The sequence below is a fragment of the Camarhynchus parvulus genome, chromosome 8, assembly GCF_901933205.1.
Source record: "Camarhynchus parvulus chromosome 8, STF_HiC, whole genome shotgun sequence".
In the NCBI taxonomy this organism is placed as follows: domain Eukaryota; kingdom Metazoa; phylum Chordata; class Aves; order Passeriformes; family Thraupidae; genus Camarhynchus; species Camarhynchus parvulus.
Window position 1 is genome coordinate 10220448 of NC_044578.1, and position 17369 is coordinate 10237816.

A 17369-nucleotide genomic window follows, 5' to 3' on the forward strand; every position below is an offset into this window, starting at 1 on the left:
AACTACTCACACCATAATGCACCGCGAGCACCACGTATTTCTATTGGCTGCCGTCACCTCTCCACCCTGTTGTGGGCGGGACTTATGGGGCGGGGAATGCAGAGCCGAGCTTCCATTGGCCAGCGCCGCGCCGCAGTCCGGAAGCGGGTGCGGGGTCCCGCGTGCCACCATGGCCGCGGCCTTCAGCAGCGATGGGGAGGCTGCGCTGCGGCGGGAGCTGCGCACGGCCGTGGCCGCGGCACCGCGGAGCGACCTCGACGGCTACTACGAGATGGGCCGGGCCGCCGCCTTCGTACGGGATGGCGGGTTCCGCAAGGTGAGTGGGACCGAGGGTGGAGCCGGCGGGGCCTGCGGCCGCCCCCTCTCCCGGTGCCTCACAGGATTGTTAGCGTTAGGAGGCTGATCTGGAGATCACCCTGTCCCACCCCATTGCCAAGGCAGGGGCACCAGAGCAGGTTATACAGAAACGTTTGCAATGTCTGCAGCGATGGAGGCTCCACGGCTTCCCTGGGCAGCTCTTCCAGTGCTCTGCCACCCACAGTGTAAAGAACTCGTTCCTGTGTTAACATGAAACTTCTTTTGCCTTAGTGTATGGCCATTGCTCCTTCCTCTGTCCTGTTGATGGGCTCCACTGAAAAGACTCTGGCACCGTCCTCTTGGCACCCACCTTTGAAATATTTATATCATTAATGAGATCCTGTCCTCGTTCCAGGCAGGACAGGGTTAATTTCTGCAGTAGCCTGGAGGGGGCATGGCCACGACCCAGAGGTTACTCTGTCCCACATTCCATCACTTTCTGGGGACAGGGAAGGGGTCCTTCCCAGGTCCCATAGTGTGGCATGGTCAGGTATTGTCAGAACCCTGCATCGAGCACTCGTGTGTGAATCATCTGTCTCTTGTACATTGATATTAATAGTGCTGTTGTTACCCTTGGCTTTCTTATTTAATTTGCTGTTTCCAGTAAACTGCTCTGATCTTGACCTGTGATCTTTACCCTTTGTGCTTCCAATTCTCTGCTCCATCCCGCTGCAGGAAGAAGGAGAGGGGGAGCAAGGGAGTGGCAGCGTGGTTTGGAGAGGCTCAGTGGGAGCACTGAACTGGGGAGTACCATTCCTAAACCACAGCAGATCTCCTCTCAGTCTTCTCTTGTCCAGACTAGACAGGCCCAGCTCCCACAGTCTCTCCTCACAAGAGAGATGCTCCAGACCCCCATGTGGCCTCTGCTGGACCTTCTCTAGCAGCTCCTTGTCTTTCTTACCCTGGAGACAGTACTCCTGATATGCCTCACCAGGGCCAAGTAGGAGGGCAGGATCATCATCCTCAACCTGCTGGCCACACTCTTGCCAGTGCACTCCAGGACCCCATTGGCTGTCCTGGCTGTAAGGGCCCTGTCAGTTCATGGTCAGCTTGTCACCCACCAAGATTCCAGGTCCTTATCTGCAGAATTGTTCTCCAGTAGGTCAGCCCCACCAGCCTGTGCTGGTATTTGGGGTTATGCAGTACCCTGCACTTGCCCTTGTTGACCTGCATTAGGTTTCTCTCTGCTTAATTCTCCAGCCTATCAAGGTCCTGCTGCATGGCACAGCCTTCAGGTGTATCAGCCACTCCCCCCAGTTTCATATCAGCAAACTTGCTGAGGGTATATTCTATCCATTCTGTCCCTTCACCTCACTCTCCCCAGTGCCTCACTCCTGTTTCCCTCACCCCTCGTTCCTGCCAGGTCGCCCTGCAGTTCCCTGACGAGCTCCTGGCAGACGCGGTGCAGGTGGCAGGCGGGCTGGAGGCAGCCACCGGGGCCGAGATGTTTGTGCTGGGAGACACCACGTACGGCAGGTCCGTGTGGGACTCTGAAGGGTGTCCTGGGCTTCCCCCGCGGGCAGGAACGGGGCGGTGCCAGGGAGGAGGGAGAGCTCCGTGCTGCAGGGCCTGTCTGACACCGCCTTCTCCTCGCAGCTGCTGCGTGGATGAAGTGGCCGCCGAGCACGTGGGTGCCGAGGCAGTGCTGCACTACGGCCCAGCCTGCCTCAGCCCCTGCAGGAAGCTCCCGGTGCTGCACATCTTCGGGCAGCAGCCCCTGGACGTGGGGCGCTGCGCAGAGGCGTTCCGGGAGCTCTACCCCGAGCAGCAGAGCCGCGTGGTGGTGCTCAGCGATGTGGTGTACGCCCATGCCATGGGTGAGTGCTCCGGGGCAGGGAGGGGGGCTCTGGTACTGCTCTGAGCTCTGTAGAGCTGACAGGGTCAGACCAAGCTGGCATTCATTTCCCGGACACTGGCAGCTTTGATTTCTGTCTTCTCCCCTGTTACACCTTCTCCACATCAGGACTATGGCCAAGTTTGGTTCTCATTCCTCTCTTTCTTCAGGTGAGCTGGAGCAGCAATTGCGTCCCGAGTACCCCAATATCATCTTCTCCAGGCTGGTGTGGGGAGACCCTCCTGGCCCCCCAGTTCCTGGCGAGGAGCAGAAGTTTGGTCGCCAGTTCCTGGTGGAAGGTGCAGGAGGGCTTCAGGACTATGCCATGTTCTATGTGGGAGCTGAAGGCCTTGCCCTCACCAGCTTCATGCTGACCTGGAACCGCTGTCCTTTCAGCTCCTTCAACCCCAGCACCGGCTGCGGCCGCCGCGAGACCCTCAACGTCAACCGGGCCCTGATGCGGCGGCTGTACCTGGTGGAGCGTGCCCGGGATGCCAGCGTGGTGGGCATCCTGGTGGGCACCCTCGGCGTGGCGGGCTACCTGACCGTGCTACAGCACCTCCGGGAGCTGCTGGCCCGGGCTGGCAAGCGCAGCTACACCCTGGCTGTGGGGAAGCCCAACCCCGCCAAGCTGGCCAACTTCCCGGAGGTGGACATCTTCGTCCTGGTGGCCTGTGCTCAGAACTCCCTCCTGGACTCCAGTGACTTCTACCGGCCTGTCGTGACCCCCTATGAGCTGGACCTGGCCTGCAACCCAGCCCGTGAGTGGACGGGGAACTACCTCACAGACTTCCGAGACCTGCTGCCAGGTAATAGCTACAGATAGCTGCCCAACACCCTCCCAGGGCATACTGCACCCAGCTGCCCTGCCTGCAAGCTGTGCTTGCTCCAGGACAGATGGGCCAGGCTAACATTACCATTCCCTGGCAGGTGCCTGTGCGCACGTTGAGCTCCCACCAGCTGTTCCTGCAGAGGAGGCTGTTCCCGATGTCTCTCTGATCTCAGGGAAGATGCGAGCTGCCCACCTCTGCGGCCCCCCCTCCTCTCAGCTGCCCCCCAACACCGCCCTGGCCTGCAGGGACCAGACACGGGCGCTCGCAGAGATCAGCCCCGCAGGTTTGTGTTGGTACCGTGGTGGGGCTGAGCGCTGGTGCAGGGCAGTGCCACCTTCTTGCTTTGGGTAACAATTCCCTTTTTCTCCTCCCAGCCTCCTTCCTGGAGTCCCGCAGCTGGCGGGGCCTGGAGCAGCAGCTGGGACAGACCCCAGTCTCCAAGGCAGTGCAGGGCCGACGAGGGATTGCCATTGCCTATGAGGATGAAGGGTGTGAGCAACCCTGACTCAGCAGCACTGGCAGCCAGCCAGGAGCGGGGCTGTGTGGGGGCCCTGCCATTGCCTCCCACTGGGTGCACTGCTGGCACCTTGCTGGGTGCAGCCTTGGTCAGTAATACTGCAGTGGGAGAGCAGGAATTGCATGTGTGTTCAGGAATGCCTGTGGCACCGTGAGGCTCATGGCCAGGGCAGCAGCAGGGCCAGGAGAGACAGGCACTTGGCCCAGACCCAGCCTCCGAGCGCTCCTTCATCCAGGGCGGCTTTGTCCCTACATGGAAAGGTCACAACTTTCAAGAGCTGACAGTGCTGGCAGAGGTGACACTTGAGGCTTTTGTGGACTACTGCTGCTAACTAAAGCTGAAGAGGATTTGTGAATGAACTGTTTTTAGAATAAAACATGGGCTGAGGAGCACAGATGTCCCAAAGTGAAAAACGTATCATGGTGCCCACTGGGGACCAAAGCCCTGTGTGTCAGCTAACACCAGCCGGAGGGAACAGAAAACCAGAACCAGGACCTCTACCAGTAAAAGCACAGGCTGGGCTGGAGTACTAGGGCAAGGGCAGGGGAACTCTGAGCACAAACAAGCCTCAGCTGCTCTTATGAATGGGAATGGGGTGCACACATCCTGTGCTGCAGGAAGGATCCTGTGTTTGGCAGGGGTGGAGCCCAGCCCCTCTCATGTGAGGCAGGGCTATTTATGCTCCATGCTGGGCAAGCAGGACAGACTGTTTTTTGCCGTCCCTCCCAAAGCCAGGGAGACACTGAGGTGTCCCAGCCTTGATTGAACCCCCTCCACTCGGTTCTTCCCCAGAGGGAAGAGGCAGGCAAAGTCTGGGCACTGCAATAATGACAGCCACAACATAGAAATATTCTTAATATAATTAGGTGCAGGGCCTCCCCCCTCCCAACCACACGTACAAACGAGCAGGGGGCAAATCCCCCCCCGCCCAGCCAGCCACTGCTGCAGGCACAGGGTGGCCTCCCTGCTGCGGGGAAGGCTGGGGAGGGGCTGGTAGCCCGGGGATGGGGCAGCTCTGCCCAGGCTTCCCCTGCCCCACCACCACCTCCTGCAGCCAGCATTCCTGTTCCCTGCGAGGAGGGAGCATGCTGGGGGAAACAAAGATGCTGACACCGAGATGCGGCCACCAAATCTAGCTGAGGAGCGTCCCGAGTGGGTTAATTCTAGGTGGAGGGTTATTCTATGAGCCGTACTGCAGCAGGGCAGGGAGGATGGGGGGGCTTTTCCTTGTGGGGAAGAGCTGGTCCAGGCAAATCATCCACGGTCCTGGCCAGGTGCTCAGTAGTCTGCTGTGTATTCTGTACCATGCAGCCCTCGGCACAACAAGGTGAACTCCTTCACCATCTCCTTCACTCGCCGCTTGTTCACACGCTCTCTGCTGAGACAGAGGGAGGGGACAAACATGAAGTAGGACAGCTGCACTGGGTCATGCAGGGGGGTCATTCCTGTGGGACATGTGGGGCACAGCTGCCTGGGCAAGTGGCACACAAACCTGAGGATCTGCTGGCTGAAGTTTTCCTTCTGCTCTGGAGTTACTCGGGCTGAGGGGAAGCCATCCTGCTGCATGGCTTCCTTGATCCAGACGCTCAGGAGGCTGAAGCAGTGCTTGTTCAAGGCAAAGAGGATTTCTGCAAAGTGATCCATGAGGCTGCGGGAAGCCTGGCCACCGATGCCCTGCCACAGAGCAAACAACATGCTGAGCCCACATTGTCACTCTCCCTGCTCCCACCCACGCTGCTGGGCTCTGTCCCTGGCTCTGCAGGGATGCTGCTCAGGAATAGAGCCCAATGCTGCCTGGGGAGCCCGTGGTGCAGCATCTCTCACCTCCAGCACTGCCTGCAGCAGCGCTTTGCCATTCTCATGCACGACCTGTCCCACCGGGGCGATCTCTCCACAGCGGGGCAGCAGCTCCGTCTGCAACACAGAGGCCAGGCTGCTCAGTGCCAGCACAGGCTCCACACTGCAGCACTGCCCAACCTCAGCCCCACTCCCAGCTCTCAGAGAGGACTCCACGATGGCATCATACTCACAAAAAAGCCACAGGATGCTTTGACTGTTGGGGCCTCGGGAAACTTAAGTGAAAGGACACCTGCAGGCAAAAATTACTCAAGTTAACCCCCTGGCCATCCCAAATCAGCCCTGTGGTCCCCAACCCTTCACCCTTCCTGTTTTGCACCCAGCTCTACAGGAGGAGCAGGCTGGCTTCTCAGGGTGATTTGGAGCACATGCCCATGCCCATGGTACTCACCACACTGAAACACTGCTTTGACATCCAGGTTGCTACACAGGAAGAGATCCGGCTTCCTTTTCAGAGCCTGCAAGGCACACAGACAGGCAGCATGAACCCAGCGCTGCAGAGGCAGCCAGGAAGCCTCCAAGGAACCCGGTGCCCCAGACAGCCTCTGCCTGGCCACACACTTACCTGCACACCCCCAGGAAAGGGCAGATTCACACAGTACAGCAGGAAACCATCACTTTACCCCTCCCCAGAATATAATTCAAACAGCCAGGCAGTTTGCTACCCCCAGGATCTGCTGACCCCAGGAGCTGAGGATAGGTGCCACAGTGGTGTGCAAATACTCAGACACAGAGGGCTCCTGTCCCATCAGAGCAGATCAGGCAGCAGCACTGCTCCCAGGACAAGGGCAGCCATGCAGGGCTCAGCAGAGACCAGCCACCCGTGTACTCTGCTCCTCTCCTGAAGATGCTGGCATCCCTGGGGTCACAGCAACTGGTTCAAGCAGTAGCCCCAGACTGCACCAGATGATGAGATGCCAACATTTCTTGGCAGTTCCTGAGCAGCAAGTCTGAGATCAAGAAAGCTTGGGGTTTTTTAATGCCACACAATGATTCCATCAGCATCTGTGCGGGTCAGGCACTGCTGCTGGAGACACCCTGAGCTGTGGTACCTTGTGCAATGACTTAGTCCCCCTGGTGCTGGCACTGAGCAATTACTGGGAGAAATGTTTCAGCCTGCACCCTCCACTCAGTGGGAAGGGTTTTCAACCTGCCTCAGTGAGCCCTGCTATATTAGGCAGCCACATCCATACCCCGACCACCATACCCACTGCTGCAGAAGAGCACTGGGAATGGCAGCCATGCCTCCTGCCCTGCTGTCACTGCAACACCAGGGACAGCAGCCATAGCACCGGAGCAGCCCTGCTGTGTGCCTGGAGCTCAGAGAGCAGCATACCAGGGCAGGCAGCCCTTGGGCTGAGCTCTGTGTGAGGCCACTGCTGCCCTCTGAGCCTCTTCCCAGGGAAAAAAGCAGGGACAGCTCTCAGTCAACAGCACCCAAGACACACAGCCATCTGCCCCTGTGGTCTATACTTGGTGCAAAACAGACTTAATTCCCACCCCATCTTCTCCAGGGAAAGTCCAGAGCCATCTGCCCTGTGCAGATGCTGGAAAACAAGAAGCTGAGGAGCAGGTTTCAGAGTTACTCCATCTCCTTTCTGACCTTTTCTATCACACACTGCAAAAGAGGATTCAGTTTGGGGCACTGAAGGCATCGCTGTACCAGGTGGAGATGGCACAACTGCTAGATACAAGCAGAGAGCTTTATGGGGCAACCAAGGGCCACGTTATACCTGTGTGTGTATATACAGGCTGTGCACCACTGCTCCTGAGGCACTGGCACCAACATCAGCAGGTGAACTGCTGGCTGAGCAATGGTTTAGGAACATATCCACTCATCAAGGCTGCTGCTGTTCAGCTGGCCCCATACAGGACAAACACTTGCAAGAGATGTTACAGTTTTAGCCCTGGGACACTACCCCTGCTGGGGCCCTACTGTGAGCTCCAGAGCAGGGACTGTGAGCCTTTCCCCCCAGCAGCATGTTGCTCAAGGGCAGCTGGCTCCCATGACAACCACCCAGCTGCAGGTTCCTCCACCCTGCCCGTCCATGGGTTTTAACCTGAGTCCTGCATGCTCCAAGTCTTCCAATGTGCTCAGGTTCCCACCTACCTGCAGGGTGCTTCTCCCAGCCAAACCAGACCTGCTGCAGGCAGAGCCCCCCAAGTTCTCACTGCAGCATCTGCTCCTCACTCCATCAGTGCCATGGGGAAAAATATGTCAGTATTGGGACAGCTCCTTCCCATAGGACACTTAACAGAGTGCAAGCCTAATGCAGACCTGGGTACATATATGTAAGTCTAATGTAAAGAGATGCTTTTTACCCCCACAAGATGGGGCCCTCTGGAGCTTCTCCCATAAGAAAGCAGCACCAGGGAGGTCCAGCTACTCTTTCCCAACACCAGGTATGTCCAGCTGCTCTTTCCTAGCACCAGGAACCCTGCTCCAGCTCTAGGACCTCTTCTTGCCAGCCCATCTTCCCTGTCTTCTGCCACAGCACCTCTGCTCACATGGGGGAAGGTCTTTAAATGCTTTCAAACATCTCTCCCATATCCTCTGCATGAGCAGCCACTGCAGATAGGCACTCGCTCTCCAAGAACAACTGTCCTGCAGGACAGCATTGAGGGAACGTTGGGTTCTTCTCCACAGCACTTCAGAGACCACCAGAGAAGTCCTCAGAGCAGGTTCTTCTGTGCCCATTTCTTCCTAGGCAGACAGGCATGGAAGGGACACCCACTCCTCCAGTAGACACAGGACAGTGGGGGCTGCACTGCCAGTTTCTGCAGCTCTCCAGAACACACAGCCTTAGTGCCCAGTATCCAGGCTCTTCCCAGACCCCACACCTGGCAGAGCAGAGCCTCTTGCTTTGAAAAGGGCCCATAAGGCTGGCCAGGCAGGAGCAGTGAGCCTCAGTGTGGGGATGCTGAATCCATGTCCTCCATGGGGTTCTGTGAGTCTGGCTGGAGCAGGTGAGGTGGAGAGCTCAATGACTGCTGCATGCAGCCTGGAGCAGGCCCCAAAGGGAGGGAGGTGGGGATGAAGCTGGCTGTGCTTGGCCAGGCACTGTCTGTGCCATCCCAGGAGGTCAGTCTTCTGCCCGGTGAGGCCCCACACACCCAGACTGCCCCAGAGATCACCAAAACACTCCCAAGGTCTGCAAGTGAGAAGCCCTGCTGGGGTGGGGTGGATGAGGTGGAAAGGCAGGCTGGAGAGTCCCAAAATCCTACCTGCAACCGGGAGCACACATGTGATACCCACTGGTTCCCCAACTTCAGAACCTGCCTGGTTTTGCCAGCGCAGACTGGGTGCAAGCCCCAGCCACCATGGCACGTGGTCCTGGGCAGAGCAGCTCCAGCTGCCGGGGTGGAACTGAGCCCCACGCCCTGCAGGTGGGATGCTCACCTGGGCACTGCAGCAGCAATGCTCTGCACCAATCCCAGCATGCAGCAGAGGAAGGAGGGAGCAGCTGAGAACAGGATGCTGGCGCTGCTCTGTGCAGCCTTATGGCAGACAGGTTATTTTATCCTTGAGTAGTATGATACTTTGTCATTTGGCTTAAGCCAGCAGCTCTCATGATGAGCCAGCCATCATCAAGAGTGGACTGCCCATTAACATTGTGGCAAAAGGATCACCTGCAACAACTGGCCAGTTCCATGATCTGCAACCAAGCCCAAAGATAAAGTCAGCAGGAATCCTGTGACAGAGATTGTTCCCTGTGTGCTGGTGACAGAGAGCTGATATGCAGGCCTCATGAGCTTCTCCTGAGTTATCAGAAGGCGGGACAGTACTTGAGGGCAGAGAGGGCAGAAACGGTGCCTGCAAGGAGGAACCAGACAAACTTGAAACAGGGAAGATGATATTTCCTTCAAGGCAATCAAAACAGATCAAAACACAAAAACAGATGGTCAGGGAAGTGGGAAATTTCCACCTTGACACACTCTGGTGTCCAAATTCACTGCTGCTCCGGAAGATGCATTACTTTGCCAGGAGGTCTGCAGGCAGAGCAGGGTAGGTGAAAACACAGCTCTCACCACACAAAAATCTGGTCTGAAGAGGTCTGCAGTTCCCTCTGAATTTAATCTTCCAATCTCCAAATCCTCAACAGCATCACTGCAGAGTCTGGTCCTCTATAGAGGACAGGCTGGACCCATCTCTGCCATCAGACAGCCCTCAAAGTCCTGAGAGCAAGAAGCCAATCAGGGTTGCTAAGGCCAATTCTTGATGGGTTTTAAAGCACCTCACTAGATCATCAGTCTGTGAGAAACGTCAGGCCAAGGAAGAGGAAACCTTGAGTTCTATGCATGAAGAAAGAAGACAGGGATGGGATCCTTTGGTCTCCATGGGGTTTCAGGAATACAAAGCCCAGGAAAACAACAGGTCTTGAGTGGGTGGTGTCAGGCTGGCAGCATGATGTCAGATGTCTCACAGTGATCCAAGATGGAGAAGACATGGAGGAAGGAGCCTCTGAGCTGCTCCTGCAGGAGTGCCTCTGATGGATATCTGGAGATCCACACTCATGAAACAGGGCCAGCACATTGCACAAGTATCCTGGGGAGAGTCTTTCAGGGTCACCTAATGCCTTACACCCTGGCAGGATCACTTCTACCTACCCTCCAAGAGCAATGGGCTTGTTGGGTCCTGTCAAGAACTCCATGCAACAACAGCTCCCCACAGGATCTTCCAATGCTTCCCTGCCCTCTTAGGAAGACTTGCTTCTGCCAGACCTGGATCCTTTACCATGATTTCCTCCCATTAGTGACTGTCCCACTCAAGGACAACAGAAAAGAGGTTTTTTTTACCTACAACTGGCACATAACCTTTTACACATTCCCAGACTCACACAGCTCCACAGGCTCCCATCAGTTCTTCCTCCCCACTGTGTGTACACAGTGGCCATCTTCCCAGATGCTTTTCTCTGTGGTCTCTGATATAAATCTACAGAAATGTTGTGCCCCAAACTAGGCACAGTGTTCAAATGGAGGACCTGCTAACAGTGAGGACACCACCAAGTACCTCATGCACAGACCCCATTTACCACCGTCCTATCGTGTTCAAAACCCTTGTTAAAAGGTCACAGCTTCCAAAACCAAAAGCAGAGCTGAAGTCTGATAGCCTTGATTATGTTATGTCTTTCAAGGTGAAAAGCAGGGAGAAAGAGGCTGCAATATGGCTTTGAGATGCAATGGGTCTCAGCAGCCTCTGGGCATCAAGGTGAGAACTGAGAACTGTGAGGAGAAGACCCTGCCTGGGGGAGGTTAGGTGCAGCCCTCTTGCCCACTCCAACTCTCAAGACCTATGGGAGGATCTGACAGCTTAGCACCAGGACATGCCAGGCACCCTCCTGGGGCTGTCAGCAAGGGGTAGGATGGCCACAGCTCTGGGAGGAGCCTGGGTGAGTGCTCCTGCACAGCCACTGGTCCAGCACATGTGGTTAGAGGTCTCCCCATCACAGAAACAGAGCAGAAAGCAACTCTGCCAGGCCCCTCCTCACCACAGACCACCCTGTGGGTAGGTGGGCAGGGAACACATCTCTGACAGGGACACTGAGTACACCAAGGACATCAGGGCTTCTCCCTTAAGGGCCACGGGGGGCTGAGGAGCACCCTGGGCAGGTGTATATACACACACAGCATAGCACTGGCCCTGCCTGCCCAGCGCCACAGCAGTGACACAAGTGCCAGCCCGCGGCCCCTGCCACATCAACACAAACTGTCCCCATGTGCTGCTGAGCCAGCAGCTCCTGCACAGGAACTGCCACCACCCAGAGAGGCTGCTGGGGCAGGAGGCAATGTGGCACTTGCCAGATCCAGATGCCATCACAAGCACGTTGCTCAGAGCCAAACCCTGGCAGCTGCCTGCTCCTGAGGGCAGGGGCTTCCTCCCACTGGCCCCTGGGCAGGGCAGCCAGCTCAGCCTGTCCCCACTCCAGAGGACCCATCAGAGGGCAGGTAAATGGATTGGAAAACATCCACTTAATGCTCTAATTTGTCTGTCACCCAAGGGTGACTGCAGCAGCAGCACAAAGCACCCCATGCCAGCTTCAGCCCAGCAGGGGGGTGGGAGCTGGAGCTGCCTGCAGAGGAGGGCACTGCCCTGGGGATGGTGTGAACCCAGAACTAAAGGAGAATGTTTTGTTTTCAACTTCCACGGAAACAGATGGAGAAACTCGATATTCAACTAAAAGGAAAAAAAAACGTTGTCAACAGAAAGCTAAAAATAGGTTTAAATTGAATTAAAAAGAGAAAGAGAGAGAACAGAAAGTGAATGAATAAGAAACTAAAACACACCTGTGCCAGGAGTTGCATAAATGAATCAACAATATCAGGATGATCCCTGGGCCCTAAAATATAATAAAGATGTAACTTAAGAGAAAAATCATACAAACAGCAACTCAACATCATATAGTTATGTGATACAGAAAGAATTTACAAGTGAAAACAGGAGTGTAAGGGAGGAGGGGTGTGTGGGGAAGGGGATGGGCAACATGAGCAGTTTGAAGCAAGTTAAAGAAACAAAACATACAAAAAATCATGAAACTTGGAGAACCCAAGAACAGAAAGAAACTGCAAAGGAAAGGGTCTAAAGCCCCAGGGTCTCCAGCTAGCACCTGGGTGCTGCAGAGCCAAGGAGGAGATCTTCATTTCCTTGGGGAGGAAGAGGAGGAGCAGGGGCTAGCTGAGCACCATCTCCACAAGGAGAATTAGAGCTTTTGCACTGTGGGGACTGAGCAGGTGTCTTCAGAGCACTGTTTGGTCCTGGAAGGTAACTGCAAGTGAACGACAACACCTCAGCAAATGCTTGACAGGCTTGGCTGGGCTCAGGCGTGCACATGCTTGTCACCAGTGTCAGCTGCTCAGGAGACCCTGGCAGACACCCTCCCACCCCATTCCCAGATGCTCTCCAGGATGGTGAGTCCCAGACTCTCCTAGAGGCCTCCTCCAGCATCCTCATGGGAGAGAGCAGCTCAGCGCCCAGAGATCTCTGTGCCAGCACCACTCACCCTACCTTGGCATCTGACTGTGCACACTCACTTCTTGGCCCCTGTAGGCTCAGGCACGCCCCCCTTCTCGTGCCACACGTGGGCTCAGCAGAAGGGGCTCACCCTGCTCAGAGCTGTCCCCCCCCAAGGGGACAGTCCTGGGCACACACCAAGCTGAACAGCCGCTTGCCTGAGCAAAGCTTGCATCCAAGTGTGGGCACAGCTCGGGCTCTGGCCCCTCCCTTTTGCTCCTGCAGACGTGCCTGCTGCTGCCTGGAGGCATTGCCAGCTCCCCAGCACCGAGGCAAGAGGGCTCCAGCACAGACACATCCCCACGCCACTGGCACGAGCAGGGACCTGATACCCGAGGAAGCCTGGCTTGCTTGTCGCTGACCCCAGTGACACCTGAGCACAGTGGGAATTGCTTGGACCGTGGTGTGGTGATGATGCAGGGCTCCTCATGTCTCTCCCCCCACCTCTCTAGAGAGCTCTGAGCCTTGAGCTGGGGGACAGCATCACCCTACCTGGCACCCAGCTGTGAGCAAAGAATAAGACCCCTTGGGGGCCGTATGTGGTAATGCTGAAGGACCAGATCCAGCAGCTCCAATGTACATTTGTCTCTGTCACAGGGCAGGTCACTAAGATGCTGAGGGGAGCCATGGTGCAAAGGAGCCTGTTCTAACCCCATTTGCTTTTTGTAGGGTGGGCAGTGAGCCAAAGAGGGGCCCCTGCCTTGCAGGAGAACACCAGCATCCTCAGCATCACAGCAGGGACTCGGTGGCCACCAGTGACTCTGAAAAAGTAATTTCCCAGCTGTTCACACACACATTCTCCTGCTCATATGAAGGCTTGGTTTCAGGCCACTACAAGCAGCAGTGGACCCCGGAGAAGCCCCGAGATCTTCCTGTGGGCATAGCCTCCCTGCCAAGCTGGACTGCAGCTCCAGATGGACCCTTGCTGCATGTGATATCCAGCCTGGGCTGCTGTAACAGTACACAGGCCCAGAGCACCCAGGGGTTTCCTGCTTCTGTTGCCTGCAGGGAAGGTACCCACCTTCCAGGGGTTGGGATGAATCCAAGAAACAGAGATGGCCCCAATTAGCTTAGCTAGGAGTGAAAACAGCCATTCCTGGTAAGACGCCTCCAGACTCCATGCATGCAAAAGCCTGACAACAGCCCCAGCTGTAGCGGGGACGGCTAATCCTACGTACCTTGCTGGAACAGGGTCAGTGTGACTGAGGTAACGAGCAAGAACAGGGCCTTGATGGGAGGGAAGTGGGCAGGCTCATGGGCAAAGATGTGAACCAGCTGCAAAAGAGAGAGAAGGATTGAAGCTTCTGCTGGCCCTGCACATGCCCAGCCTCCCAAGCACAGTTCCATACCTGCCGTGTGAGTTCAATGGCAGAGACCTGGGGTATGGTGCTGTACATCTGCCCCAGCATCTCACACAGCTGAGGCACCATGGGGGCAAAATCATCCAGGAGGGTCTTCACAGACTTCTCAAATATGGCACAGACAGACTGTGGGAAGAGAGGGACTGCATGAGCAATGAGCATCAGGAGACCTCTCCCAGGGCTTAATGGATGGGTCCCAGTGGAGTGAAGAGCTGGCACTGGGGACAGGGAGCAGCCAGGCAAAGGGCTCAGACCTGCTCTGATACTGGTGGCCTGCCCTGCAGCACAGGACGCTCCCAGTGACCAGGAAATGCCCTTCCCACCGCAGCAGGAAGGCTCCCCAAGGGCCCGGGAGAAATGGCTGGTGGGACGTTGCACAGGGGCATTACTGGACTGAACAAATGGACAAGCACCAGATGATACAGGTCCAGTTCAGAACAGAGCTGTTCTCTTAGGGAACACAGGTTGGGCAGATCCCACCTCCCTGCTCATGGCAGGACCCCAGTTACTGGAGAGAAGCAGAGCTGATGGAGGAACAAGACAAACAAGGATGACTTGATGCTGCTGGTGACAGCAAGCAGCACTGGTCCAGATAACCCAGCAAGACATCCCTCTCACAGGCCATCACCCAGAGTTTGTCCTTTGCTGTCCCCTGCTCGGGTCAGCAAGGACAGCAGAGCTGCAGGCAGTATACAGGTGAAACCAGGTTACCTCCACCACCTGGGCATCATTCAGCCACTTGCTGAGAACCTTCTGTATGAGCTGGAAGACTTGCTGCAGAACCACCACCACCTGTAAGGAATGAGAGACACTGAAGAGAACTGGCCTCTCTGGGAAAGGGAGATTCAAGACTAAGCATGGCCCGGACTCAAACCTTCAGGCACCACCCCTCTCCAAAGCTGGACAGCTTTTTTTCTGAAGCAGCCTGGCACTGCTCACAGTTGGCAGGTAGCACCCAGGCCATCCTCCAGAGCAGCACCTAGCCAAGAGGCATCCAAGAGGCAAGTCAGCTCTGTCCACCTCAGGAGTGGTAGGATGAGCTGAAGGAGCTATTTTAGCTGGAATAGACTAGCACTGCCCTCTTGCTGGCACATGCTGCATTCCCCATTAACCCCCCTCTGGTGCAGTGAGTTGTGAGGCTTTGGCCAGTCTGTGGCAGAGAACTTGGAGCTATTGCTCTACTCACTGGGTTGGGTCCTTGCTGCACTGGCAGTTTTTTGACCTCGGTGCTTTCATGGTCGTCATCGTGGTGGCTGATGTCTAGGGTGGTGAAGAGGTTGGAAAGCAGGCCCAGGATGTGGATGATGGCCAGCCTGTTGGAGGGATTGGGCTGCCAGGGAAAATAAAGCCAAAGTATGACACAGACTGCACTACTCAATCATAGTCATGTCTTTGGGATGCTGAGGAACTAGAACTGCAGAGGCAAGGTGCCAGGGAGGGGTTCCCTGCACTGCACTTTCCCTTGAGCCCATGTTTAAGAGTGCTGCTTCAGCACAGCAGCCCCAGGGCTACAGCCAGCAGGAGAAACCACTTCTGGATGGAGGAAGCACACAAGCACTCACCGTTTCATCAGCCAGCTTTTCCAGCTGCTGGATGTAGGGGGTGATCAGGGAGTGCAGGTTCTTCAGGATCTCCTCCACTTGCAGTGCAGAAAGCAGGAAACCAAGAGCCTGCATCAGCCACATGCACTGGCTTGTCTAGGACAGAGAAGACACAACAGGAAGGTCACTGCCTAGCCCACAGCCCATGCTCTGACAGCTGCCAGGGCCCCAGCTGGGTGTGGTGCAGCTCCTGAGCTGCTCTATCTGGGTCCCTCCAGGTGCATCTCCCTGCAGGAGAGGGGAACAGCTCCCTAACAGCTTCTGTTCCCAGGGAACAGGAGCTCTGGCTTCAGCACACCTGGCCTCTTCCCAGCACCTGCCAAGGAAAGACCAGTTGGTGTCCAGAGATCTCCAAGCTAGCATCACTCACCCTAACTTGGCACACTATCCTTTGCACAGCCTGTCACAGCCACCCTGCCCTAGTCACAGGCAAGGCTGGGGCTCAGTTCCTTCACTTATCTCCCTTTCTCCTCTTGAAAACATGCCTGTCATCTTGATATCCTTGGGTTTGGAGAGACTGGGAACTGCTAGAGTTAAGCCTCCTCCTCCTCCTCCCTCTCTAGGAGACATACCCTCCCAGCAGAACCCCAGCCTGTGTGGGGAAGTGAAGCCAGCTGCAGTGAGAGGCAGCCAGCAGATCCTCCTGATCCTGCACACCATGGATGCAGTGCTGAGCTCTCCTCTGGGGACAGCTTTGTGTCTTCAGCTGAGCATGACTAAGGGGGCACAGGGGGGCAAGGAGAACCAGCAGAGGTGTGAGTCAGCCTCTCTTACCTTGTGAATCTGCTTCATCAACACCTCCTGTCAAAGGGAAAGGGAGAGGAAAAGAGAAGGGTGAGTGCTGCAAAAAGGCCTTTTCCCTTCCAGGCAGCAGGACTGACAACAGGAGGTAGGATTGACACGGGAGGTTGAGACAACTTACACCAGTGTGGGCACAGACAAACATTGTGTGCTCCCCACAACCTTGCCCCACAGGCAAGAACTAAAATTCCTGTCCCCTGAGCCAGCCCACTCAGCCACCCAGCAAGGGGAGCTCCTGGCTTGGATGGGCTCTGCAGCAGGATTGCTCAAGGAATCAACCTCAGCCAGGGTTTCCTTATTCCAGTGACAGTGCTCCCCAGGCTCTAAAAGCAGAGATGCTTTTAAGAGCCCTTCACTTCTCTCCTCCCATGTACATCCTGGCAGCTTGCCCAAGTCCAGCCCTTCTCCTAGTGCCTTGGGACTGAGCCCCACCTGCCCCAAATCTTGAGAGTCAAGAAGGAGCATGGGACAAGCTGCCCCAGCACTGCAGGGGTCAGCTCAGGCTCCAAGGAGAGGCCTGAACACCAGGGTGCTGCCCTCCAAGATGCCCAGCAGTGGCACTAGCAGTGTGGCAGGTGCACAGCTGGCAGACTGCTGCTCCCAACAAGACAAACAAAACCCTGGGGAAGGACAGACACCCACGTGCAACCCCAGCAGACCCCTTGGCAGTCGTGTCTGTCAGTGGCTGCCATTTCTGCATTCACAGCAGGACACAGGGCCTGCCATATGGGTTTACTAGCCTATGAACAAAACTGGCAAGAAATCTGCACCAAGCAAGATGCCCTGAGCTGCTCCTTTGTCCCCCTGCCCTGGTCCTTACAAAGGAAAGGTGTGCACAGAGCACATCCCAGGTCACCCCCACACATCCAGCATCCAGCTCCTACCTGTGACACAGCGACAATGTTGGCAGCATAAGGTGGCAGGTCGTACTTGCACTCTCGGCAGATCTTTTTCAGGGTGGAGACACTGGAGATGGAGAGCTCAGGGTTGCCCAAGGCTTGGAGCACCAGTGGTAACACGTTGTTAATCATGACAGGGTGATCAGCCAGCCACTCAGACAGGGATCCTGCATATACAGATGGGGTCAGACTGCAGGACTGCACCACAGGTTCTTGCTCTTGCATTCTGTGATGCCCAGCTTTGGTTTTCACCACTGGTATTGCTGGGCAGATGTGGACTCAGGGGGGCTTTCCCAGCCC

The 17369-nt window shown here is 56.2% G+C and overlaps 2 protein-coding genes across 3 annotated transcripts in view; one reads left to right on the forward strand and one right to left on the reverse strand.

Annotated features, from left to right (window-relative positions):
- The first annotated feature begins 135 nt into the window (after window positions 1–135).
- On the forward strand, window positions 136–4417 carry DPH2 (diphthamide biosynthesis 2). Its single transcript, XM_030953491.1, has 6 exons — window positions 136–316; window positions 1721–1833; window positions 1954–2174; window positions 2362–3000; window positions 3122–3307; window positions 3399–4417. Exons 1-6 carry the CDS (start codon window positions 170–172, stop codon window positions 3527–3529), a joined length of 1437 nt encoding a protein of 478 aa, XP_030809351.1. The 5' UTR covers window positions 136–169; the 3' UTR covers window positions 3530–4417.
- The window catches only part of IPO13 (importin 13), a 31054-nt gene continuing 18051 nt past the window's right edge, over window positions 4367–17369 (reverse strand). The window contains exons 8-20 of one of the 2 annotated variants that reach the window (XM_030953490.1): window positions 17055–17236; window positions 16144–16170; window positions 15331–15465; window positions 14955–15098; window positions 14480–14560; window positions 13757–13894; window positions 13586–13682; window positions 11684–11736; window positions 5790–5856; window positions 5572–5630; window positions 5366–5455; window positions 5034–5215; window positions 4367–4916 (exon numbers count right to left, since the gene is read on the reverse strand). In XM_030953490.1, the coding sequence (XP_030809350.1) occupies window positions 4820–4916; window positions 5034–5215; window positions 5366–5455; window positions 5572–5630; window positions 5790–5856; window positions 11684–11736; window positions 13586–13682; window positions 13757–13894; window positions 14480–14560; window positions 14955–15098; window positions 15331–15465; window positions 16144–16170; window positions 17055–17236 (1352 nt within the window). In that variant the 3' untranslated portion in view covers window positions 4367–4819. Of the gene's footprint in view, window positions 4920–5033; window positions 5216–5365; window positions 5456–5571; window positions 5631–5789; window positions 5857–11683; window positions 11737–13585; window positions 13683–13756; window positions 13895–14479; window positions 14561–14954; window positions 15099–15330; window positions 15466–16143; window positions 16171–17054; window positions 17237–17369 lie in introns of both variants that reach the window. The other variant, XM_030953489.1, reaches the window with a different exon arrangement.

What these genes read in the sequence shown, in the direction of transcription:
- DPH2 (XM_030953491.1), top strand. Translation starts at nt 170, where the DNA reads ATGGCCGCGGCCTTCAGCAGCGATGGGGAGGCTGCGCTGCGGCGGGAG. An exon ending in GGGATGGCGGGTTCCGCAAG is followed by an intron (nt 317 to 1,720) that starts GTGAGTGGGACC and finishes CGTTCCTGCCAG; the next exon opens with GTCGCCCTGCAGTTCCCTGA. An exon ending in GGAGACACCACGTACGGCAG is followed by an intron (nt 1,834 to 1,953) that starts GTCCGTGTGGGA and finishes TTCTCCTCGCAG; the next exon opens with CTGCTGCGTGGATGAAGTGG.